General features: G+C 39.0%; 1 protein-coding gene across 2 annotated transcripts; it reads right to left on the minus strand.

Annotated features, from left to right (window-relative positions):
• Positions 1–364: 364 nt before the first annotated feature.
• asap3 (ArfGAP with SH3 domain, ankyrin repeat and PH domain 3) lies at positions 365–24,030 on the minus strand. 2 transcript variants are annotated; one of them, XM_011490280.2, is made up of 26 exons: positions 23,590–24,030; positions 20,990–21,062; positions 18,603–18,748; positions 15,706–15,780; positions 14,379–14,428; positions 13,793–13,916; positions 12,392–12,477; positions 12,128–12,203; positions 11,055–11,141; positions 10,770–10,879; positions 10,089–10,158; positions 9,878–9,965; positions 8,949–8,997; positions 8,134–8,300; positions 6,096–6,229; positions 5,842–5,933; positions 5,565–5,745; positions 4,806–4,891; positions 4,576–4,691; positions 4,432–4,499; positions 3,507–3,614; positions 3,138–3,348; positions 2,281–2,572; positions 1,931–2,156; positions 1,667–1,791; positions 365–1,547 (listed from the first exon to the last, which is right to left on the minus strand). In XM_011490280.2, exons 1-26 carry the CDS (start codon positions 23,713–23,715, stop codon positions 1,535–1,537), a joined length of 2,979 nt encoding a protein of 992 aa, XP_011488582.1. In that variant the 5' UTR covers positions 23,716–24,030; the 3' UTR covers positions 365–1,534. The 2 variants fall into 2 exon arrangements, with proteins under 2 accessions (XP_011488582.1, XP_011488581.1); XM_011490279.4 differs by having other exon boundaries at positions 1,663–1,791.
• Positions 24,031–25,346: the final 1,316 nt, after the last annotated feature.

Genomic DNA, 25,346 nt, shown 5'->3' on the forward strand with positions numbered 1-25,346 from the left:
TTCGCAAGTTATATCGTCATCGCAATATTGATCACTAAAATTGCAAATTGCAAGTTTTCCTCATATCGTGGAGCTTTTAGTTTTTCTAAGATTCAAGACTTATAAATGTAATGTGTTTTCCCCTGACTGCCCAAAGCTCAAACATTTTAATTCACAAGGGTGAATAGTTCTAAGCATGAAAATGCTGCTCAGCCTCCGGCGAGCATAATGATGGAAGTGAATTACTGATGTTTGTATACGTGGGGTGTTTGTGCCAGCTCCAGGCAGACCACTTCACAGCACTTGAGAAGCTTTTAATCAGTGCGTTAAGACAAATATAATTAAAATGAGCTCATTTATCTACATGACAAAGAGTTCTCAGACATTTCTGCTGCTACATGTATTGTTTTATTAAACACGGAAATGTTAGCAAGCATTCCTTAGCAACATGCTAAAAGAATGTGTTTTTTCATGCATTTCTCTGGATATTAACCTTTTTTTGTTTTAATTCCCTCTTTTTCTCAGACTTCCTGGTTGCACATCAGTTCCACATGACAGTAAAATAGGCATAAAACGTGAAACTGTCCTTTATGACGCATAACTGTAAAATGAACACAAGTACACAGTAACTTTAGATAAATATGTACAACAAATAGAATAGAGAAGCAGTAAAATGTGTTACATTTACATGTTAGTTTTTGAAACTTTATTTAGAACACTGATGCAGTGGTGCATGTGTTGGACAAAAAAAAGACCTTTCAGTAAATAAATGTTATCTTCAGCTATATGGAATAGTTTTCTCATACAAACACTCTTTTTAAGTGCCATTTGTGGGAAGACAGTGGGGGTGCTATTCTGTCGAAAACGTCGACATTACCTTATCAAGAGACGGATCCATGGAGCCGAGGGAAACTGGATCTCTCACACCGCCTGCAGACGGTGATTTATGCCCAGACCCCTGACGACTGAGCCAAATATCAGAGCTACACAGACAGACGCCTGATATTTGATGGAGACAGACCGGCAGGCGGACTGCCCCAGACACGCACAGCATTTGATCCCCTTAAGTCTGTAATTTGCAACACTGGACCTTCTCTGTTTGACTCTAAAAGCAGCAACATCCCTCTGCAGCAGCAGAACCCCATCATCTCTTTAAGACTCCACTGAGATTCAAACGTCTCATCTGCATTTGAACTTTGACACAAATGTGTAAAGATGTGCATTAGCTTTGCACATTTCAATTCCTTGTCGCAATTAACAACAGCTGAAGGTTTTGGTTAGTTTTTGAGCTCAGTAACTCCTCAAATGGGAAAATCCTTTCAAAGCTTATATTTACATGTGTCCCCAGGTGCAGCTTCAGCTGGCTGAAGCTCGCATTAAGTTCATTCTCAGTTGATCCTCCAGTGAGAGTTGAAATCAAGAATGTAACAGAGTGTTCCTGTTAATAAATTCCACTTGGTGGATATTTCCCATATTTCACAGGTAAGCCGATGTCAGCCTTTTAGTTTTTGTACATAGTTTGCAGGAAAGGTCCCACTCCTGGATTGCTCCCCCTCTATGTGGCCAAGCTGTTGAGGTCAAGAGAAAATCAGTGAGTACCCCCTTTTAAATGACTTGAAAACTGCATTCAAAGGGTCATGGGGGGGGGGCTGCAGATGTAGAAAGATTTGTAGTTCCACTCACCCACCAGTGGGGGTCCTTAGTGTCTGTGACCACGATGACTTCATCTTTGAAGAAAGCCAGCTGCTCAGAGCCCACAGATTGGCAGTCCACCAAAGCTTTGACTCTGGTTGGAGGTCTGCTGCCAGAAACCTGAAGGAGACGTGAAATAGAGTTCTCAGAGTTCCATCAGCAACACCGACTGGGAATTCTTCCAGGAATCCATTTTCATGCTTCCACACTGAAGATTGAGCATTAAAAAGGTACCAAGAGGCTTCTGTTCGGTTCTGACCATTGCATTTCGGCGGGGTCGTGGGGCACAGGCCATGACAGGTGAAGATGAAGGAGCAGGACCAGGACCAGGACCTGGACCAGAAACCGGTGCAGGAGAACTGTTCCCAACTAAGCTGCAGTACAGCTCCTCCTGGCTGCCAGTACTGCTTGGAGACAAAGAACTGCACTTTCCCTGGCTGCCTCCTCCACTGCTGGTGCGGCGGTATGACGTCGTCTTCTCTGAACTGCAAAAGTATTTTTAAAAATCTGATTAAAAAGCATCAACGCTGTGTAATTCTTCAGTACATTCTCGCAGGAGAACAAGCTAATTGGCATTAGTGAAAATAGAAATCAGAACACGTTCCTCACCTCACAGGTCCTATGTGGTTCTGAGTGGATGTGGGTGTGACAGAATTTTGAGACCCAGAAAACGTGGCGGAATGACCATCCCAGGTCTGCCGGTGAGCCCGCTGAAGACCTCCCTGTCCGTGAGGAGTCCTGGACAGTCTGCCGCTCTGGCTTTGGCTCTCCGCAGTGGTTAAAGTCGAGCCGTGTTTAGTGTGCGTCTGAGGGCTGGACGAGTGGGAGTTCGGGTTCCAATGCTTTCGCGGAAGGACGCTTCCGTCCTGCATCGGGACTGAAATCTGGGGGTCAGAGCGGCCTGCAGAGGTCAACAAAAAACGTTATTTAAATTTGATCTTTGAAGGAAGTTTCTTGAGTCTAGAAAGAAGTCTTTTACAACGACTGAGCCTTTAAGGAAAGCAGCTCACTTTTTTACCTTTATCAATAAAGCCAATATGTTATCTTTAACCATGTTTTGATGCTTCAAAATCCACTTCTGATTGAACTCATTAATATTTGACACTTTTTAAAGTGAGCTGAGTGTAGTACGTATATGTGGTTAGAGCGTTACCTGCAGCGCTTTCGCAATAGTTTAAAAAAACAGCCCCTTAAATTAAAAATAACAACATTTTTACTCTACTGAAAACTTTAAACTTGATTGGGGATCAAATCACTTTTTACACCATCCTTTTGTACGCTTAAAGACCAGTCTGCCTTAAAAAAAAAAGTAACTTGTAAAAGTTTGTTAAACAGCAAAAAATAAAAAAAAATTCCAAGGGACTCCAATTAGCTTCAAATAAAGGCAACATTAGTGCTTCACAGCATTACTGGGCATAGATATATGTTGATGATCTAATAGAAAACTTATTTTTGATCAATCTCACCTCTCAGGATGGATTTTGATGGAAGTGGCGGCGGTGGCATTAATGTTCCTGATGGGAGGCTATTAGCAGGAGGATTTTTATAGAGGAATTCTAGGTTCTCATAGGTTTGACAGGGCCTGCCTGTACTCGCTCCATTACTCCCACACCAGCGGGCTGTTCCAACGCCTCCAGTCGAGGACGGGGGGGAACGGTTCTTTGGAAATGGGCTCACCTACGGAAGATATAAAACTATTTTAACCAGCAGATCTTCACTTTGAATTTTAATGACCATTTTATGGTTTTTATTTCCTTTAATACTGTACAAATATACACACTCCCAGGACAATATACAGCTTGAAATAGCCAGGGTGTTCACGATGTCTGCTTTACCCTTTCATCCAGGTCATCCTCACTGTCATAGATCTCCTGGGAATGAGTCTCCCACATGAACTCCACATGGATCTGAGAGTTAAACTTCCCACTCTGAGCCAGCTCCAACTAAAATAAACACACACACACACAGATTGACATGAGGATTAATTCAACTAGAATTAGACATCATCCAGTCCTGTAGATGTCAAAAACGTTCATAATTTCCAACTTCCCTGCTAAGCTATTTACATATTTCTGTCTCTTTAACTTTCCAAGAGGTACTGCTTCTAATTTAAAGACAAATGACAATAATTCAGTTTTTATATTCAGTTTAAAGGAAGGGAAAAGTCCAATTGGGGTGTGTCAATACCACATTTTTTTTACACACCTTATAAATAACTTCTAAACAAGTCGGTCTACATGAGCGGTCTTCATCCCTGTTCCTCCAGATCTAACACCCTGCTTGTTTTCCAAACATCCATGACCTGTCTGCTGCTAGTTACATAATCGGGAGTGCTGGAGTCACCTGGTCCAGGTAAAACGCAGTAAATGGAAGGTCCTGAGTTAAAACCTGCTAATCCACACCCAATAAAGACGCTTTCAAATAAATAATATTGTAAAAACCATCAAGTATAGTAAATAATAGTTGAATAAACCAGAGATTCTTTAGCCCTGACGCACTGTAACGATGTTACTCAGTCGAGCAGCAGGTTGCATAAGACCAGTCAGCTTAAGCAGAGTAGATGAGCCGTAAGAAAATAAGACCAGTTTCTTACTGACAAACACTGGGACCTGATGAAGATGATGCTCCTGTTGGGAGTTCTGCTGAGCTGCACTGAGTTATTTTAAGATATCATTTCAAATGTTGGCTAACTTTCTTCCTGACAGCATGTGTTCTCCAAGCATCTTAACGCACAACTTAAATGAAACTAGGGAATCTCACCAGTTCAATGCAGTGTAAGTGCTGAAGCCTCTTGGCAATATCAAGTGCAGTTTCTCCATTTGAATTCACTTTAGGAAACAGAAGGGACAGTTTGACTCGTTGCACTATGTGGCACAGAAACACAACCCTCAGAATACAATGTACCTGTATTCAGGGCTGCTTTTGCTTTGAGTAGCAACTTGAGAGATTCGGGTTTATGGTACAAGGCGCTGTAGTGGAGAGCTGTGTTTCCTTCTGCTGTGCACTTGTCCAAACAGTTGCTGCTCAAAAAACACATGGCACACGCAACCAGAGTTAAACTTTGCTGAAGGAGAGCAAACAGCGTCTCAGAGCTACACACAGAGCTGTTACTGAATCCAGTTAAGTTGTCTGACCTGTTCTGGCAAAGAAAATCCACCAGCGCCAGCGAGCTTTTCTCCTCCAGACGCACAGCAAGATGGAGAGCAGTCTCCTTAAACCCCTGACCGAGGAAGATGAGATGACAAGGATGCAACATTGTTAACCTTGTAAACACTGTTTTCACTAAATTGTACTTTTTTAAAATAATGAAGTATATGTTTTGTTATGTAGCCGTAAGCTTTTGCTGAAATTCAGATCAGCCTACAGTGTGGCAGCTCTGTTACTTTTGTACAATTTATATTTTAAAGCTTTAATTTGTTTATATGAAGAAGCTGAAAGCTTCATTTAAGTGTTTAACCTTTATAATGATGTTAAAAGTGTTTTGAAAACACCAGAACAAATGTTTGAGTAGATTTAATACAAGAAGATGAGGCAGCAGGACATAGAAGTGAGTCTGACTATCCTACAAGAAAAAAGGTCAACCAAAATTCAAAAACTGACTTCCCACACAGATTCTGGATGCAGCAAGGAGATGCACAGGGATTTATCCCAATTTAAAGGCTTATTGTTCTTGATGGAAATTACAAAAAAATCTAATGTGAAGGGTGCAAACTTCACCTAAAAGAAAAAAAAAAAACACAACACTGAGTGGGGCTTTAAAGAAATCAGGATAGAAGACATCTGTGTAAGAGCGGGACTTCACATTTATCCCAGGAAAACATAAACTGGCGGGCACCCCCAAAAAGAAGAGGAAACGCGTAAATAAAATCTGCCTCTGTGTAAAGTGTGGGCACCTGTCTGTCGGGGACTGTGAGCGGCTTGCTCAGGTCTGCTCCCTCAGCGTAGAGCTGCAGAAGGGACGTGAGGTCACGGCTTTTCACCGTATCGTACAGCCGCGCCGGGTTAGTGTCCTCTTTCCGCAGGACGTACCGATGCTCTGCGTACTTTGCCACAATGTACTCCTTCCTGGCATTCCTGTTACATGAATAAGAGCATAAATATGGATTCTTATGTATCAATATACACTAAATGAAGTATTTGAAAGCTTACATTAAGGCAGTGGGAACTCACATGTCACTTTGTGGTAATGGCTTCACATAGTCATTTGGGAGTCCCATCTCCATGATGTCATTGAATCTGGTGTTACCAATGCTGTAGGCCAACTAGAATTACACCCAGCAGAGACACAAAGCTTTCACACAGAAGTATGTGAATGGAAAACACTGTTGCCTCACGGCTTCAATTACGAATTCACAAGAGCACAAAATCGATGGAAACTGTGTTTGTTTTTCACTGTGTTGTGTTTGCTCTTGTGCATCTAGTACCAGCAGCTCTGAGGTGCTAAGCAGGTCCAGGGTGAGGGACTGAATCCTGGAGTAATGGACCCCCAGATCCCGGTGAATTCCAGAACATTCAATACATGTCAATATGCCCAGGTTGGTGGACAGCCAGGTGGGTTCTGAGACACACAAACAGAAAGAAATTGAAGAACAGAAAAAAAACACTCCATATTTATTCATGTTCCTGTTATCCAAAAGGTTTTTAGATAAATGCTGCTTTCAAATGTTATAAAGGAAATTTCTGCAGGTGATTATTTCTAACCCTTTAGGCGGCGATCCAGTTCAATTCATGAATAAAGATCAACAATTGGCAGATCGAACCACAACTCTTACCATTTAATCTAAATATGTCTGAATGGGTTCTGGACATTTGTTTCTTTTACTGGATGAATGAAATTCATTCAGTATCAAAAAGACATAACAGAAAAAACACAAAAAATTAGAGATAAATAGATTAGATTTCAATTAGGGCTGCGCGATATGAGGAAAACTCACGATTTCTGATATTAGTGATCAATATTGCGATGACGATATAACTTACGATACATGAACAAATAGCAAAACAACTAAATACATCATTTCCATTTCACTGAAACAGTTTAATTTAAATAAGAGTCAACAAAACTTAAACTAAACTCCAAATGACCCTAGTCTGCATAGGAGGCATAGGGACGGGCTCCATCTGATTGGTCAAATGCAGAAAGGGACTTATATGATTCGTTCAATAATTCAAGCTTCCATACGATTGTTTTAGCACATTTAAGCCAACCATTCATGGCATTTTCCGCCGTCTTTTGAGATATGCATACTGCACAGCTTGGTATCGCGATAACGATACATTTGTAATTTATTGTGCAGGCCTTTCAACAATGTAAGAGGCAAAAGTTTTTCCGTCAACCTCCTGCAGTAAATAAAACATTAACATCATTGTTGCTTTGGATCGTCTAAAAGAAAAATCCTGAAACTGTTTTCCACAGTTTCTCCATCCTCAAAGTTTTGCCGACTGCAGTTTTTAGTAGATAGATGACAATAAGATAGTAAACGATGACACAGCAACACTTAAATAAAAATGTTACAACTAGAAAACACTCACTCCTTTAATCTGACGACAAACTGACCTTTTCTAACTTTAAAGTAAATTTATCACACAAGTTCTGTGATGTTCCTAAATACAGATTCGTCGTTTTTATTTTATTTGTTATTTTAATCTATTAATTATCCTTTAATATATTCAAAACCAATAACTTTTTGGAAGAGCTGTTATTTTCGTACTCGAATTTCTGGAAATAGATGTCAAATATCCGAGCATTCGCATAATTGTTACCGCCCTAAATCCTGCAATTGAATCTTAGGAGGGTCTTTTCCTTCAAAAAGATATAAAAGAGATGCTAGTGAGCATTGTTTACTTCAAATCAACATCACTTCAAGAATTGTTCTTCATTTTTTATTTGTCTTCCGTTAGTTTTTTAAAGACTAACTGCAAAAAATCTTCAAGTCAAAGTCAGAAAAGAGCTTGATCACTACATTTGAACTAACTCTCACCAAACTAAACCAGTAGAGATAACTTGGTGTCCTACACAGCATAGTAAACCAAACATGACAAACAAAAGCAAAATGTTGGAGATTAAGGCTTCCATAAATCCATTTTGTTGCTCATATCTAATCTGTTAATGACAGTTTGAACAGTCAGAATATATAATTATTTTGATCAAAGCTAAGCTGCCAGAGAATGAGGTCCTGCTTTTGAGTCTGCCTAATGTTTGTATAAGTCCTCCTTGAGGCCTCTGACGCTGCTCTGCAAATATAAGGGAACTTTTATGGACTGATCTGCTAGCAGTTGTATTTTAAAGAGGTGTGTTAATGGCTGAAAAATAAATAAATGAAACAAACGGGAATTGTGCAAGGGGGTGTGAGAAAAGTACTCCTGGGACTCTTGTCAGCCTCTCTTTGGGCCATTTAAATTAAGAGGGCAAAGGAAAAAAAAAGCTTTCTGTGGTCGTAATTTCACTAATGACAGACTGACCTGGAGCTCCACAGTCTGCACACGCCTCGTTTCCCGGCATGTGTCGAAGCTCTGCAATAATAGCTTGAGAGAGGTCCTGGAGCCCACTGTCCTGGAGGTGAAGCTGATCTCCTCCCAGCGCTGTGTTCAAGGCCTCCTCTTTACTGTTCTGCAGCACTGACACCCAACTAAAAAACAGAAATGCAAACAGATTTAAGAGAAATGTCTCTATGGCATTCATATTTCCATGTTCAGTGTTTTGGAGCAGCTCAACAGATGTGTGATGCTGGAGTTCCTCCTGCAACAGATCAAAACAATGGATTGTGCATGAGCTTTAAGTAGCTAAAATATCAATTTTGCTCTCACTTTGCTCATCACTCTCCAAAGTCACTTGTTTATCCTGTTCAAATCCTATAAAGCTTTGAGGTTGGTGAGCTTCCCTGCACACCCTTTTAGTTTCTCTTTGCACCTAAACTCACAAACACATCACATCTAGGAATCTGCATGGAGGCCCACACACAAAGAAAAGAGCAGGGGCACAGATCATCCCATCTGGAACCACATCACTCAAAGTTTTGGAAAAAGTTCCTCCCAGAATCAGCTGGCCTAAGAGCTCCTCAAGAGCTGATCTTTGATTGCGTTCTATTTTCCTACACTGCTTTAAACATTTCTTTATTTAACTGAAATATTTCAGTCATCCATGCCTTGGATGTGTTTGTGTGGGCATTCCAAAAATTCCTTCCGACCAAAGCTCTGGCATATATAAAGAGACATGCAAGAACTTGTAAAGACCAGATGAAAAGTCGGGAAAGGGCAACTGCTGCTTAAGGACTTACATCACACATTCCTGCTCGTCCTCAGCCTGGAAATGATACGTCCGATTATCTGCAAAGACAGAAATGAGAGTTGCTGCTGCTGCTGCAAGGCTGGGATAGAAAAATAAAACATGATAAAAAATTGGATGGAAAGGACTTAAAGACCCACTACGATGAAAAATTCTGCTTTGTATCCCTTTATGTGTCTCCATATTTTAAACCCTTTTATGTCATTGTCTTTCTCTTAAATTAACTGTTTGTCTTTGTTGCATTTTACTATCATTCTTTTACCCTGTGTTAAAAAACCCATCTAGCGACAAGTGCTGTAAATTAGCTTCTGCTATTGACACTATGGTATGGACATGGGACCACATGTCTCTGTTTTGTCATCTGTCCCTATTCACATAAATAAATACATTCATTCTTTCCAAATTAAGCTTCAAATTGCATTTCTAAGTTTTTCTTTATTCAAATTAGTATGAATCAGAAGCAGATGAAAAAATACGGTTTGAAGAAGAGCTTATTTGTGACGTAGAAAATACGTTGGGCGGGCCACAAGCTCACAGCAACAGGAAGAGGAAAAGGAGGCGGGGTTGCTCTGCAGCAAGGGTCCTGCCCACAACTTAGAGGTACCGTAAATTTCTAATGTACTACTGCAGCTTTGCAAAAAATATGTCCTAGAAAACTACAGGTTTTTTTTTATTTTGGCTAAAAATGGCAAAATCGTAATTAAGAGAACATTGGGAACGCTTTGAAACTAACTCAAAAAATGATCTGAGTGGGTCTTTAAAGGGAGAAAAGTCTAGATATCATAACTAAACTTGGTGTAAAATGGGTTAAGATTTTTTTTATTATACACAATAAGAAAATGGCTATAGTTATTAGTTATTAGTTAGTTTTTGATTTGTGATTGGATGCAATGGGGTGAAGCTATCAAAGGCTAAACCTACGGGTGACCAGGTCAAAGCTCTTTTTGTCCTCTGGATTCGGTCGTACTTGACAGGTCAGCAGGTTCAGTTTGGCTGGAGGCCGATTGACCTACAAGAGGAACAGCATCTTGTCACTGAAAATGTTGAACACAACAAGTGAAAAAGGAGTTTCAACATTTGCTCGCTTGATGTTTTTTAGCCAATGAGGCGAGTGTGAACAGCTGATCCTCACCGTACTGTGGGAAATAGTCAAACATCCAAATTTGACGCCACACTTTCTCTTCTGCCAAACCTTCCTAATCCTGAAACACAATTGTAAATAAAGGCTGAGAAAATCTGGGTTAAACAGTGCTAACATGCATCATTAGTTTGAGTAATGGTGATTTATTCCACCCCGCTTCTCAGAACTTTATTCTTGTTTTAATCATCTTGACTGAATCAGGTAAAAGTTCTGTTTTGTCTCAACAGGCTGTGGAGTTTATTCTCCCATAGTCGTCCATTCGCTGATCTGCACAACCCTCCCTGTTTTATTTTTATTTTTACAAAAGTGTTTTTGTGTGCAAAAGGACAAAGTGGCAGTCCACTAAAGGTTTCCATGCAAGGGCCCCAGATTGAATGTTCATCTCAATATAATGAAGACCAGCTGGGCCAGAAAGAGTCTAACTCTTCCCTTCCTCCCCCTACTTAAAACAGACTGTTCACTTCCACATATTCTGAGTTGTGAATATAAAACATAAACTACAGGCAGTAAAAGTCCAAATCGAACTTTTCTGCAGCTCAAAAACAAAAAGTATTGTGTTCTTTTGACCAAAAACAATCTAAGAATGAACACTTCCTGCTCCTTTGTTTGAAAAATACTCAGCTACGAGACAATAATCTTGTTATGACTGATAAAGCTGATGCATTTACACACCCATCACTCTTCTTGAGCAGGAAACCAGATTTTTCTGTCCCATATTTCTTGTTTCCCTGAGGCTGGTGGATGCTGTATCCGTTGCCCGAGTTTTTCCTGTTGAGGTATTCCTGAAAACACAAAGCAGGACTTCGGACTTTCTTTCAAAAGAGTCTAACCAGTTCTAGACAATGTGAGAGAGAAAAAACGGCGGCAGGACTAGTTAGCCTTTTTCAAGAAACCAGCACACATTTTTCAAACACAGTTAGGTTGAAGATGTGTAAACAGACAAAAAAATGAGCCCACCTCTTTCCCCTCTACTTGTAGAAGTAACCTGAGAGAATCTCTCAACTGAGTGAGTTGTTTGACTTCCTCGTCCTGCTCCACACGAGTCTACAAGTACAATGACATAAAGAAGCATTTTACGTTTAGTGTATATCAGCTTTAGTTCTGTTTTCTGCCAAAACACCAGGGCTTTACATGGCATTCCATCAGGAGTAACAGGGTTGACTATCTTGGTGACTATTTTGGAGAGGTTCTGCTTTTTGTGCTGAAAAGATAAGAAAATGTTTTCAAATTGTAAATAAATAAAAAAAAAACGATTGTTTTCGAAAATGCTATAACAAATATTTAATATCCTCCTCCATCATGGCCCAGATAGTCTGGCGTGTCTGAACGTGTTCAACAACCAGAAAAACCACCAACGTTCCTGAAGTCCCAATGAACACCATTGTCAGCGCCCAACCCTGAAAACCGAATTATTTGGAAAGCAGTACGGCTAAAATAACAGGTGTTCTCTAAACAAATAAATTCAAATTAGGAATTATTTTGGTTATACACAGTTTGCTAGAAAAGTGTTTTTTCTTCAGGCACTAGAAATTAATTAAAAAATATGTAAACTACCTGCATGTCACAGTCAACTGGAGCAAAAACACATACACAAAGTAATGCTTTGTCAAACTTAACTCACTAAAAAGTGCCATTTCAACTGATCAAATCCATTAGTTTATTTACTTTAAGGCTTTTCTTTTTGTTTTTAATAAACTATTTTGTCTTTTTTTTTTAGCTTCACCTCTGTTCAGTTGTTTGAAAACTGTTATTGCACCCAAACAAAAGTAGTTTTAGAATAGAAATGGTGTTGAATTGTAAACTAAAAAATAAACTTAAATCTATTAAGTAGTTTGCCAGTGTTACACTGCAATTATGTAGAGTGAATAAATATTTCAACACAGATACAACACTGCTGATCCTGTAAGAATGACTTTTGAAATCAGTGCAAAGTTTGACACTAAAAGACAGAGTTTGCTTGATAAACTGTTTATGCTCCACAGAGTTCATTATAAAGCAGGGAAGCAGACAGAAATACTGCAGTTACTTGCCTTGTACATGGAAGAAGTAAGTTTCTCAATAAAGGGGGCAAGGTTCTCCGCAGCTTTCAGTCCTTCCCGAAAGAAACTGAAACCAGAAGAACAGACGTTGAGTCACGTGGTCACCATAAATACAACCTGGTCAAAATCAGTGATGAAGGACGGTGAGAGGAAGGGAAAACTAAAACGTCTGAGCTGTCATGCAAAGGAAACAAATACACCTGTTGGTTTTTTATACCAGGTGCGACATGGAAGGTTCTGTTGGAGCAAACTGACCTCAACTGGGAGTCGAAATACGTGATAAGGCTCTTGAGAAGTTCGGGGCCTTGGCGAACCTTCAGCTCCTGGATTTTTAGCAGATACTGAAAACACAAACACGAGTTACATACAGATATAAAGATGAAAACAAATGATTATTGTGAAAGTTTTCATCATGTAAAGTTTAGACGTGTCTTTAAGTGTGGCTGCACACACTCTAACACTATCATCATCATCTGATCATCTTTTGATCTATTTAAGAGCATTCCCAGAGCTCTTTTAATTATGATTCTGCCGTTTTTAGCCAAAATAAAAACAAACTTGTGTCGTTTTCTAGAACATAAATTCAGCATAGCGGCAGGAATTGGTTGGAGATTTCCCCCCTCTGAGTTGTGGACGGGACTGTTGGCGTCCAGTAACCCCCCCCTTCCCGTCACTGAGCCTTCTGTTGACACTCTCCAGCTAGCTTACAGCCCCTAACACCCTACATCCATATTAGCATAAGGAAACTAGCAGCAATGCTTTGAGCCAGATTCCACCTCGGAAGAGCAAAACAAAGACGTACAGTACATGATCTGGTCGTCTTCAAGTGGATGCATTAAAAAAAGGAGCTTGTGGCTCGCCCAGTGTTTTTTCTACCTAACAAATACAATCTTTCTCAAACGGCATTTTTTCGTCTGCTCCTGATTCATAATGATTTGAATAAAGAAATACTCAGACATGCATTATCAGCTTAATTTGTTTAATATATTTCCTCCATCATCATAATATTAAACAATATTAAAAACAACAAAACATTATTTTTATGGGAGTGGGCCTTTAAAATCTGTTAAATGAAAAAAACTTTCCACCCAAAAGAAGAAATGTTCTTAAGTTCAGTGTGAAAGGAATGAGTGTGCTACACTGCAAAAAGAGCTTGAAAAGTGTTTCCACTCCGACTATATTAAAAGTAAAACTTGCTATGTGGAGGTTTTACAGAGCCTGTGTGTACGCGGTCAGCAAAGGAAAGAATGACCGACGGTTTGGCCTGAATTTCAGTAGGGAACATTTCATTTCACTCTTTCTCCGTTTGGTTACTACAGCTGGTTTCAGTCAGGATTCAACATTGTTTTGCTTCGAGGCTTCTCCAGCTGCACACTAGCATAGTCAGCTGACATCAAAATGACCTTTACACAAACTGCATGTCATGCATTTTTCATAGATTTCCTTAACCTTGCACATCAACAGCCATTTCTATTTCTTTATCTTTTTTTTTTTTTGGTTTACTCTGAAACTCCTATCAGATTCATCCAATAACAATCCAAGTTGAAGATATCTGAGCACCTTATCATTAAAAGTTGGAGTAAACATGACAGACCACCCATGAGAAGTAAAAAGAAACAGCGCTTCAGGTGTTTTGACTGGCATGAATCCTCTCACCTCGCACATTTGCAGCTGGAAGACCCTTTTTTCTCTTTCCGTGTCCTCTGCTCCATCTGACCCCTCCACCCTGATCAGCCCCAGCTGCTTGGCTCTCTCCTTCCTTTCCTTTTCCACCTTCCCTCTGTGAAAAGAAATAAAATAACAAAGCAAGCAAAAAGGATCAGTTCAAGCTTGCACTTACAGCACATCTGACTCCTAAATGAAGGGGAACTTCCCTCAACACACATTGTTTAAACCCTGGTTCTATTTCATCACGGGTTTTAGGAAGATGAATGAAAAGGGAGAGGCGTAATCTTCTTCCAAAATTAAAAGACACTTAAAGCATCATCTGAGGATCAAATCATAGCTGTAAAGTGTCTCAGTCATAGTTCATGTCATGTCGCGGATGAGGTATTACTCTGTAAACCCCTCACACCCGCCTCTGAGACTTGTTAAAGTAAAGAGTGGATTTCTAAAGGCATCCGTCTATTACACAGAAAACACTTTTCTTTCAGGGCGAAAAGAAAATATGAAGCTTCAAGACGCAGAAAATAGCCACAGAGCTGCATGAGTCAGTAATGAGATGTAAGTAAGAATTAATTACAATTTGATGTCGTAATCCTTCAGACTCTTTTCCATGTTTTTCTTGAGCTCCTGGGGGAAAAGAAAAGAGTTACAGCACAGAGGCAGACAGGCATTAACCTTTGAGTTCAGCAGGATTTCATTGCTTCGACTCTGCCTTTCCTTGCCTGACAGTAAGATCTGTGATTAGATTCTTTAAAGGTAAGAGTTTACAAAAGCATTAAGCTATTCTGACGAATAAGTCTCTAAGTATGGCAGCATAAAAACTAAACAAATCGGTTCAGTGCTGGATTGAAGCTGTTAAAAAAAACGACCCTTTTGGCAGTCTGAATAAATTGCAGAAGTTACCATCAGTTTTGGGACCCCTTTATTTTTGAGGCTTTACATCTATACCAATAGAAGTGGTCAATCCAAGAATTGGTGCAACCCCTTTCAAAATAAAATGACTTTGCACTGTCAGGTGATTTTTCCTTTTGATAGTTATAGCTTAGAGATAAGACTTGACTTTATGACTTTTTACCAATGTTTATATGTTAATGTATATTTTAATCTGTGGTAGTGCAGACAGTGTCACTGTTTCCATTGACTGGTTGTTCAAAGTAGTTGGGCATCAGTGTCAAAATACTGAATTGGTTTGATTTGTATTCAAAAATTCTTGTTTTGTTTTATAGTTTGATGTAAATTTTACATTTAAATTTCTGCTTAAAACATATTTTTTGTCTTTCATTTTATTTTTATGCAAAACAGTTTTTCCATCACTAACTATCCTCTGTTGTTGTTTGACTCCTCAGCATAGGGACTAAGCTAACAATGTAATCTGTTGTTTACTTATATAGTTCATTTGCATACAATTAAAATAATCTGGCTTTATTGTAATTTTCTGGATTGAATTGGATTATAACATCATGATTAATAAATCTGATTTATGATTTTTTTTTCTTTTTGTGATGCGCTTTGAGAGGACTTTGACTGTTACTTTACAAATAAACTCAATTGAATTGAATAACTAGTAGTATAGTACTGAACAAAAGTTGAACTTTGATTCAAAAAATTCTTCATTTTTAAGATAAAATACTCAGAGAAAACCTTTCTTTGTGTGAAAAGCTCGCAAGAAATAGTTTTAAGAAAATGAATTCATGGATGTCTTTATTTCAAAATTGATTCAAGTAAAAGTCAACTTGTTTTTGATTAAATTATATTTTATACCCAGTCCTCAATACTACAATACAATTGCTAAGAACATAACAATCATCTGACTCTGTAATATGAAATTGTGGTGATGCATGCACCTGTTTTAACCAGAGGTTTTACATATTTGAGGGAGTTTTAGTGATTTGATGCAGACTCACTAATCTGCTGTCCCGAAGCTCCGACTTCAAGACATTTTCCAGAGGAAACGTCATGATGCTGCTGAGGCTTTGCACCTGAAACAAGCCAGAGCAGAAAATGAGTTCAAACATTTTCCCACTTGACAACACAGATGGTCCCTATCTGCTACAGTATGAGCCATCACGCACAAAACAACACAGTCCGACACATTTACGGTCTCTCCCTGTGGAATTGGGTTTCTGGGAATGAGCATGGACGACCCCCAAAACACGATGACGCAGCCATTTCAGAGTGATGAGTCATTAGAATAAAAGCACCAGATAACAACTTTTCCTTCTGCAATTTCCGACCCAACCAACCGTTGAGATGCAATCCTATTCTTGAGTTGTTTGTGTTGAGGTTCAACTGAATCACCAAATAGCCTCAATTTCAAAGTAAACCTTATGTTACCGATTCCCCTCCCCCACATTAGCAAATCGTGGTTATTTCATCAACCTGACTAAAAACAGAAGGAATCATTTCCATGTGTTTACACTGCACCACTGTACAGACTGACAAAGTCCATTAGTGAGTCCTGCAGCCGCTTTGCCTCGGATTCTGGTAAATTAAAACCAGGCCGTTCTCTCCTCCTAACATAAATAATGTCAGACCACTTCCGTGTTCTGACAACATAGCTGACCCTGCTGTATTGACTGAGGGGCCCAGAGGCTGGTAAGACTGTTATGGTTGGCACTGAAACACGGAAGCTAAACACTAAGGTGACTAGAAGTTAATAAATGAGGTACTGTAAGGTAAAAGTATTAAGCACGTGACACAAGGGCAAGTCCAAGAAACTCAAAGTCAGAAGAAAGACTTCCTGAACTATAGAAAGTATTTAGCATGGCGATAATATTGATCAAAAATGTTATCTGGCACTTAAAATGTCTTTAGAAGAAAAACCAACATCATCTCAAGCTTTTACACAAAAGAGACTTTTTTGCTTACAATCTTATTTTTCCTCTTTTCTACCCATTGTATTTCTATAATGTCTGCGTAAGTTCGAGGAAGCTACTGCATAGTTATAAGGGGCTAATGGGTCTCCAGTGTTCTTTGATTGTTTGCGTTTCATATGTAAAGAGACATTAGGGTCTAAGGTCAGGGATGCCCAGTTTAGCTTAGTCTGTTTAGTTTAGTTTACTTTAGTTTAGTTTAGTTTAGTTTAGTTTAGCCATTACCAAATAAATTGTATGACTTCATGTTCTTTATGATTTCATGTTTATTAAAAAGCCCATTGATACGACGATTGCTGTAATATTGGGCTACATAAATAAATTTGAATTGAACTGAAGTATCTTTGCAAGCTGACACACTCACAGCTAGTTAAAGATCCACTCCAATCATTTGTTGAGCTTTTTTAAAAGCGTTACCAGTGGTTATATATATAGTTGTTATATAGGCAAAAACACAAGAACGTAGCTTTAGTAACAAGCGGTTATTGATCACTTAGGTGTATTTGTATAAATGAGTACATATATGTATTTATTATAAAGTATTTACTATATTACACATATATATTAGTCAGCATGACATGTCAAATATTAGAGATGTCAAAAGTTGTAGGTGTGCCAATAAAAACATAAACCAAGTATATGTAATATTTAACCTTTACACTTAGGTACATATACATATGAGTATAAATACATGTGCATGTACAACTATTAAAACATATTTGTTAATAATATCAATTATTACCATTAGCCAAAATCAAAAAACATAGTTTCTGCATAGCGGCATTACCGTAATTCATTAGAATTTAACCAGCTGGTGCAGAGCAACCAGTGTTGCACTTTGTCACATCTACAGTACATACTGATTCAAACTGCATAATTTTTGTCTGCTTCTGATTCAGAACGATAAGAATAAATAAATCATAATTTGTTTGGTATTTGTCCTCCATCAATGTAAAATGCCATGAACGTGTTTAAAGTTCCAAAAACACAATTGTTGTTGTATTAATGTTGTTTTTCTACCTAATTTTTAATTCATCGATGTGTTTGTTTTATCATTGTAAAATGCAGAATAATTCATAATTTTTTTATTAAAAAAGAGTTAAAGGCATTCAGATATGAAAGGGCTAAGCTTGTTGAGGCGCATTCCCTGCAGTGGATAGATCGTCTAAAGTTCAGGTAAAACAGACAGTATCTAGAGGCTTCATTGTCTCAGAGTCAACCAGGAAATCCTTTTTAGCAGAGTTTTTCTAAGGTGAATGTGAGGCCACCTGTCAAAACAGCTTCGCTTTGTTAACCAGGGAAAAGATCCACCTTTCTAAATCTGTCTAAACAATAATGTCACACAGAAAACCATTAAGAACTGCTATTTTGTTTTCTCAAAATCAATAATGAAGATGGCATAAGTGATGTTCTGTTTACCTAAGCTTGTGTTTAATGTTAGTGTCTGGTTGGGACAGGAAGAATCCCAATACAAAAACTCAAACAAAAGAGTTTTCTTTCACCACAAGGCTGTGACTTATATATGATCAGACATTTGATATTTGTTCCTAAAATCCTTTCTTTGTGTGTGTTTGGAATCATATTTTTCCCTTCTGTGGGGGCCCAGTCTCTGCTGCAGGGCTCTGGCTGACGCAGGGGTGGGAGGCCGGTCGATGTACGGTAACTATGTGCAGACTGCTCCAACGTGGAGGTCTGGGATGAATTATTATCACCATAGAGACCATCAGTGGGAGGGCTCTGGATTGACCCAGTCACAAGTTGTTGTGTATACAGGTGCTGAGAACCTCTAAAGCAAAGCCTTCATATTATACTGTTTTGAGTCTGCAGCTACAATACCATAAATGCCTCAAAACGCTTTGGATAGTAAGATTAAAAACAGAAAACTTTAGGACTTATAATTTTTTGGCCTCATCTCTATCCTTTCTTACCAGGTTTTTGAAGAGTGCTGTGACCTCTCTGGTAAACACAGCCAAGTTGAGGAACCCTGGGAAGATCTCATTGTTGTCCTGATTTACATGGCCATTTCCCAGATTCTCCAACACTTCAATATACTGCTCTTTGTTCTCCACATAGGCTGAAAAACAATATGCAGACACACAATCAGTGGGAGTTTATCAAAATAAAAGGGATAACAGGAAAAAGCACACAAGTCTGCCAACTCTTCTAGGAATATTTTAACAGGACAAACACATACATAAAATATATGAATTTTCTTATGGCTTAAAGGTTATTTTTAATCAAATGTATTAGTCTTCAAGATGGTTTTTATGTTAAAACTGGCTTAAAAAAAAGCAAATAAATAAGAACTACTTTGGCTGATACAATAGAATCATGTCATTTCTAACTTGAAAATAACTTTTTAATGAGCAACATTTTCATATGACAGTAATAGAAAAAGGACAGAAAGCTGGTGGTAGAAAGAGCCTCCATACCAGCTTATAGTTCAAGTCAAATGTGAAACAAAACTTCAATGCTTGAAACTGGAAAACGTGTCTCAACTGGTCCAAAAACATCCAAGGATCATTTGGTGATTCATCAGATTCTAAAATTATGAAAAGAACGTATAGGGACTCTGGCAAACAGGAAGAACAACACCCAGTGTTGGCTGGAGAGGTAAAATAATAAAGCTGTGTTATCTGAAAACCTTCCGAAAAGATATCAAGAAATCCCCAGGAGCAGGAGGGTCACTGTGCAGCTGGCATCCAACAGCTGTCACGACGTCTGGGATCAAAATGTGTGCTTAGATCTCGGGGAAACAGAAAACGAAAGTAGCAAAAGTCTCACCACACGTCCGCTGCTGATGAGCAACAAGAGTCTTTAGGTCATATGACCACCGGGTGGGGGGTGGGGTGGGAGTGGGGTGGGGGGGGCAGCTGGGTCTATTTCTGCAGTGACTCAGAAAGTCGAACGACAATTAAGATCGTTAAAGGTCCGTTTAAGGGTTCCAGCACTTAAATGAGAGAGTGGGGAAAGGGCCTCCCATCAACACATTACTGGAACCGCTGCATATGATTCTACTTAGAGGATGAAAGCAGCTGCGAGCAGGAAAAGCAGAGGGACAGCGGTGATGGAGAACTCCTCTACATGGCAGATCTGGTAGCTTGATTCGGCACAGCTGCTGGACTGACACAATGTTACTAAACGTCCAAAACAAGCTCAAGAAAGCAAAGATTACCGGTACTGCATTTCTACATCGCCCCTTTGCTTTAATGATCTGGTCATTGAAAGTTATATTGACTCAGACCTGCGTGACACACAAACTATGCGGTCAAAAGGACTCTATGAGCACTTAAAGGAGCTTTTTGTTGTCCAAACCGCACACGTCTTTAACCCTAACCACGAAACTATACTGTTTCCTATAAACATGACCATTCCACGCAGCCGTGACCTATAACGGGCCTCTCTCATTAACACCAATGTCTACTCAGCCTCAATGATGTCACCTGGACAAGGCTTGTACTGAACTGCTTATCCACCCATAACACAGGCTGACCTTTAACTAAAAACAAGCTACTGAGAGGGAGCTTCTACAGAGCGGCATGGTAAAAATATTCAACAGATTCTAGAGATGTGTAAGACACAGATACCACTCAAACAAGATCGAACGAGTAACAACGGTAGAAAATCACAGATACGAACGAGATTACGTTGATAAAATGGTATAAAGTAGATCATTTCTGTCGGTTTCTGGCAAACTGTCAGTTTCTCTTTCTGTTGTGTCTCTACTTTCTACCTTTTTGCGTACATGTGATGTAAACAAAGACGTCCAATCACAAGCTCACTTCTACCAAGTCAGGTCAATTACACTTGGCTGGGGGTGAATCACAGCGAGGGATGTGTGTTGTGTGCAGTAACCACATAACCCTGTTTTCACTTTCACAGTACTGCAAAAAATCTCCAAATACATTAATGTGACACACATGTTTGAAGCTGTTATGTCAACGACATTTTGTTTTTGTTGCTTTAAACAAAAAGTGCCAGTAAGAAGAAAAGAGTTTCTCTGTTAAAAGGGCATTTTCATTTATAGTTTTAAATGCCAAATTAATTATAAATATCTAGCATGCATCCATTTAACTAAAAGAATTGGACTGTGTTGTATCACCACAAAAATAGTTGACTCTTTGATGAATTGATTCGTGGACCACATATCAAGATGTGAATCCGTTGAAAATGAAAGATACACAACCCTAAAACGCAGTAAAAGCTTTCAAACAGTATTCTTTACCATAACGTTGTCTCCTTACAAGTCGTTAAGGTAAAGGAGTTGTCTTACAGAATAAAAAAACTTAAGAACAAAAAATGAATTGACACTTACTGAGTCCAGATGTGTGTATAGCTTTAATTAACTTCTTCATCTTCTGAAAAGTTGTGTTTTCCATCTCCAGACACTGGAAATGAGCAGAAACACATTAATATTGACGTCCACTTCTAGTATTTTACCACCCTTGAGGAAAACTAGGATATGTTCTGGCCAAATGTTCAGTTTTGTGGCCTTTGAATAGTCATTTCTTAGAACAACAAACCTGGAGAAGTACTGATCCTGAAAATCGTGCAAGGGAAGTTATTGGTGACCAAGACTTGACACAGTGACTTTTATGATAATATTTTAACCTCCTTACTTATCATATGAGAAACCGTGTCTCCTTAGCTTTGCCTTTTAGCAAAAGGACAAATATCGTGCACCATCATGTCTAGCAGTAATCGTGAATGATGTCAGCGCATTTGTGCCTCCTCAGGTTAATCAAGGTATTCAAAACCTGTTTGCACACTCGTAAACCGCGCTGGATCTATGCCCCCAGAAAAAAACTTAAAAAGCTTAGCAGAAAAAAAATAATAACAGACAGCAGTTACCGTAATTACATAAGAAGAATGCATCTTATTGAAAACAGCAGATTTTAGGGGTTATTGGCCTCGGTTGTTGCATCAGTGAGCTACACTTGCAGCACTCCACCTACGGAAGGCCAGAAATAGCTAAAATGAGCCAGTTATTTCGACTCAACAGAGACTATGCTTTGCAACATGTTGTTGGTTCCACACCCTGCGTTTTGTAGCCAAGTCATCTGCCCAACTGTGAATCAAAAAGTCATGTGAATGCTTGGTATACTGAATGAGAAAGAGATTCTAATGATTTCCTTATCTTTTTTTAAGACATTTGTAAACTAGAAGTCACGGATAAATAGACGACATAAGTGAAATAGCAAATAGCAATCCCCGCAAAGAAGAGTGAATGCACTGAGACACCAGCCATGTTAGACCACTTGTTGATTATGATGCTGTACTAAATAATTTAGAAAGGTTACATATTAACTTTGATCACAATTTAAATTTATAAATGGTTTCAAAAAGATAACACAAGTTATAGCGGACTTTTACACGTTCTGTCATCCTGTTTCTCAGCTTGGAATCATAACAAGTAGCTAAGATGAGGCACACACAAACCCACATAGAAATAGCATATAACAATCAATCCATGATAATAAGATTCATATTCATCTATACGTTCTTGAATCAAAAGTACATCCGTCTGTGTGCATGTGTGTTAGATTCCAGCATGACCCTCCCCAAACAGTCATTTCAGCTATGTCATTGGTTATATCCGTAAAAAAGGAATCCAAATTCCCCAGACAGCTGACTTGAGCTAAGGTTACTTATAAAGGAATCAAGCTGTCTCAATTTATGTTTAGTTGTTTGTGTCGTGCCCTCAGATAACGCCTTTCTTTTTTAAAGCATTGTGGATCTTGTTTCACCAAAACGATCTGCGGTTTTCGGAGGATCCTTGGCGATCCTGATAAAAGCCCTTAGGGAAAACACAAATCTGCGGCAGGTTATAGCAGAGCTATGGACCCATGGTGTTTTTTGTCCACCAGAAAGGTACAGTGTGTGTGTGTGTTTAGATTATTTGTTTTATGGCAGAGTTCATGGCGACCTTGCTCAGTTCCCTCCCAGTGCCTGAGGAGCTTTGAAAAGAGAGATTTCAAACAAACACAAATACACACACACACTTGCACACACAAAGCTCAAACAAGCTTAGAGCCAAGGCGCCAGTTCAAGCACAAAAACTACCACACACTGACCTTCGCGTACATGCTTGCAAACACATGCTTCTGATCACAAACATCATTCCCCGTCCCTGTGAAGGATCACGTTGCTTTCCGTCATACTCAAACCTTCTGCCTGCATTTCTGTCTCATCTTTGCCCTAAACTCTCAGAAAACTGAAGGTGAGCTCAGGCATTGTTAACTCAAATAACCGTCACAATCAACACTTACATCATCGATCATTATTACCACATTTGACCCAAACATTTGCAAGTAAAAATACTTAACAAGTTGGGTTTTTTATTCAAAAACTACTGTGTTGTTGATCACATTAGAATCTCTAACGGTGCAACAATCAGCTCACATGAATCTATTAGCCTGATAATACAAGTTTGTACAACTTTTAACTAAGTTAAACTTTTATTTTTAACATATTTTAAATTTATAAAAACTTTGACTTCATTAATAAATACACTAATATAATATACTATTATACTATTTACTATTATAAACTACTAGAAATTGATTAGTAATGAGATTTGTTGTTTGCAAAAACTACAAAATGTTAAATAAATGAATAAGAATAGTGTATTTTTGTGGGAAAATGTGTGTATCCTGTTATAAAATGTGATGGGCAACACATGTTTTTGTTGCACTGTGTGGTAAATCATCACCCAGACCTTCAATAAAACTATGGAAACCCCAAAGATAAACTTTCTAATAACTCTTTACGCTGCTGTAACTGAGCTTTTTAAGTACTAATAAACCCACAGAGCTCTGCAGAGAAATGGTTTGAAGTTGGTTCCTCCTCACTCTTTCCATCGTGAGCTAACAGGTAAACAGACTGAGGTGAACCGCCTCAGTCTCACGCACTCACCTCCTCCATGGTTGAAACCGTGTTCCGACAGTCACTCATCTTCGTATGAAAACTGGAAGTCGCAGGCGAAGACAAGTCCTCGTTCGTTAAAACCACAAACTCCGAAATGTTTATTTGCTCCGGCATTTTTGTTTTCCACAGAAAAACGGTTCCAGCGTTCACACACAGCAAAAAGTTAAACGAAATGACAAAATGAAATGACTATAAATTCCATTTGAAGAAGAAGGAAAAAACACCACTTCCCACTTTTTTGGTGTGAAAACCGCTGCTTAAATTTCGGTCTTCAAAACATTTAGCTGTCTGAAACCCATTCCCGGCTGCAGACCAGTGACAACTTTGTTCGGAGTGAAAGCGCGTGCAGGTGAACAAGCGCGCTCCTGTGAGCTCGGGGAGGCGGAGCCTGCTGTCACGTGGGACACTAGGAAAGGAAAGTGTCCGTCTGCTTTGCTCTGACATCAGAACGTTTCATTCCTATGCAAACTCCACTGAGAGAACGGTTTCCACGGAAACGCAGTTCTAAGGAACTGGGAGGGACATTAAATAAAGCTGAGGGATTAGAGAGAGAAGAAGCCAACAAACAGTCAAAGTTTTTAGAAGATTTTATAGGACATCATTTATTTAAGTTATTTAAGGAGTAAATATCAGAAAAGCTTGGAAAGGTGTAGAGCAAAGAGAAGTTAAAATGACATCAAACTTTGCAAAATACCTTGAATGTTTTAAATCTTTGCAAGTATCAAATAGTTTGCAGTGCATGTAATGTTATTATGAAAGAAAATAGACTTTCTCTTGATCCTCTTTACTGGGCCTCCAAAGTTCCCAGTCCATCCTTTTGATCCTTTGCGGGTTTTTTTCTTTCCATACAGAGGATTTCTAAAGTCCCTCCCCAGCCACCGAAATTTTGAGGGGGGGGGGGGGGGGACTTCAGGAGTTGTGTGTCACATAAATCCTCCATGGTTCGACATTGTGAAGCCTGTCAGTTCAAAGAAAAAAGATGTTTTTATGGACCTTGCCTTGGGGGAAGTCGTGGTATAATACATCATTGGGGGGGTTTCAGGGAGCTGAACCAAACACAGTGGCTGCCTTCACCATATAAACCACACATTTTGCTACGATTGTTGCAGTATGTAAAGGGAAATATTGAATTAGCCCAAGCCCCGGGGGTAACTTGAGGTTTTTATGACCATATTTATTCAACCAAAAGTCGACTGACTACGAGGTTAAAGAGATTTTTTTGTTCTCTGTGTCTTTTTCGTCTTCTTTCTGGTTCTCAACTGTTTGCACTATAAGAGTGGGGCTGTGTTTGTATTCACAGACATAGACAAGCACACTCACTGTTTACTCTTCATTAAGTCACAGGCCGAGCAATGTGCATCCCTAAAGTGTTGCATTCACAGCTTTAAAACAGTGAGCCACATAAAGTCCAGAAATATCCACAAAGTTCCTCTAGTTCAATTTCACCCAGTAAAACCTGAAGGATCTTAACTTTTTTTGTTCGAAAAAATAACAAACTTATTTTCACTTGGTAAGAGTTAGCAACAGCACAACCCATTTTTTGCAATCACGTACATTCATGTGTTGACACACATCAATGGGAAAAAAGGCTAATGTCCACTCCATTTCACTATTTATGCAAGGTGCATGCTTCTGTGTGCTCGACGTGCACGAGCTTTTTGCGTACTTGAAGTACTGCAAGCTGCATTCAGACAATACCCTTCTTTAGTTTCTTTGCAGCCCCCGGTAAAAAAAAAAAAAATAGA

Source organism: Oryzias latipes, chromosome 22, assembly GCF_053564925.1.
Source record: "Oryzias latipes strain Hd-rR chromosome 22, Olatipes_Hd-rR_3.1".
In the NCBI taxonomy this organism is placed as follows: domain Eukaryota; kingdom Metazoa; phylum Chordata; class Actinopteri; order Beloniformes; family Adrianichthyidae; genus Oryzias; species Oryzias latipes.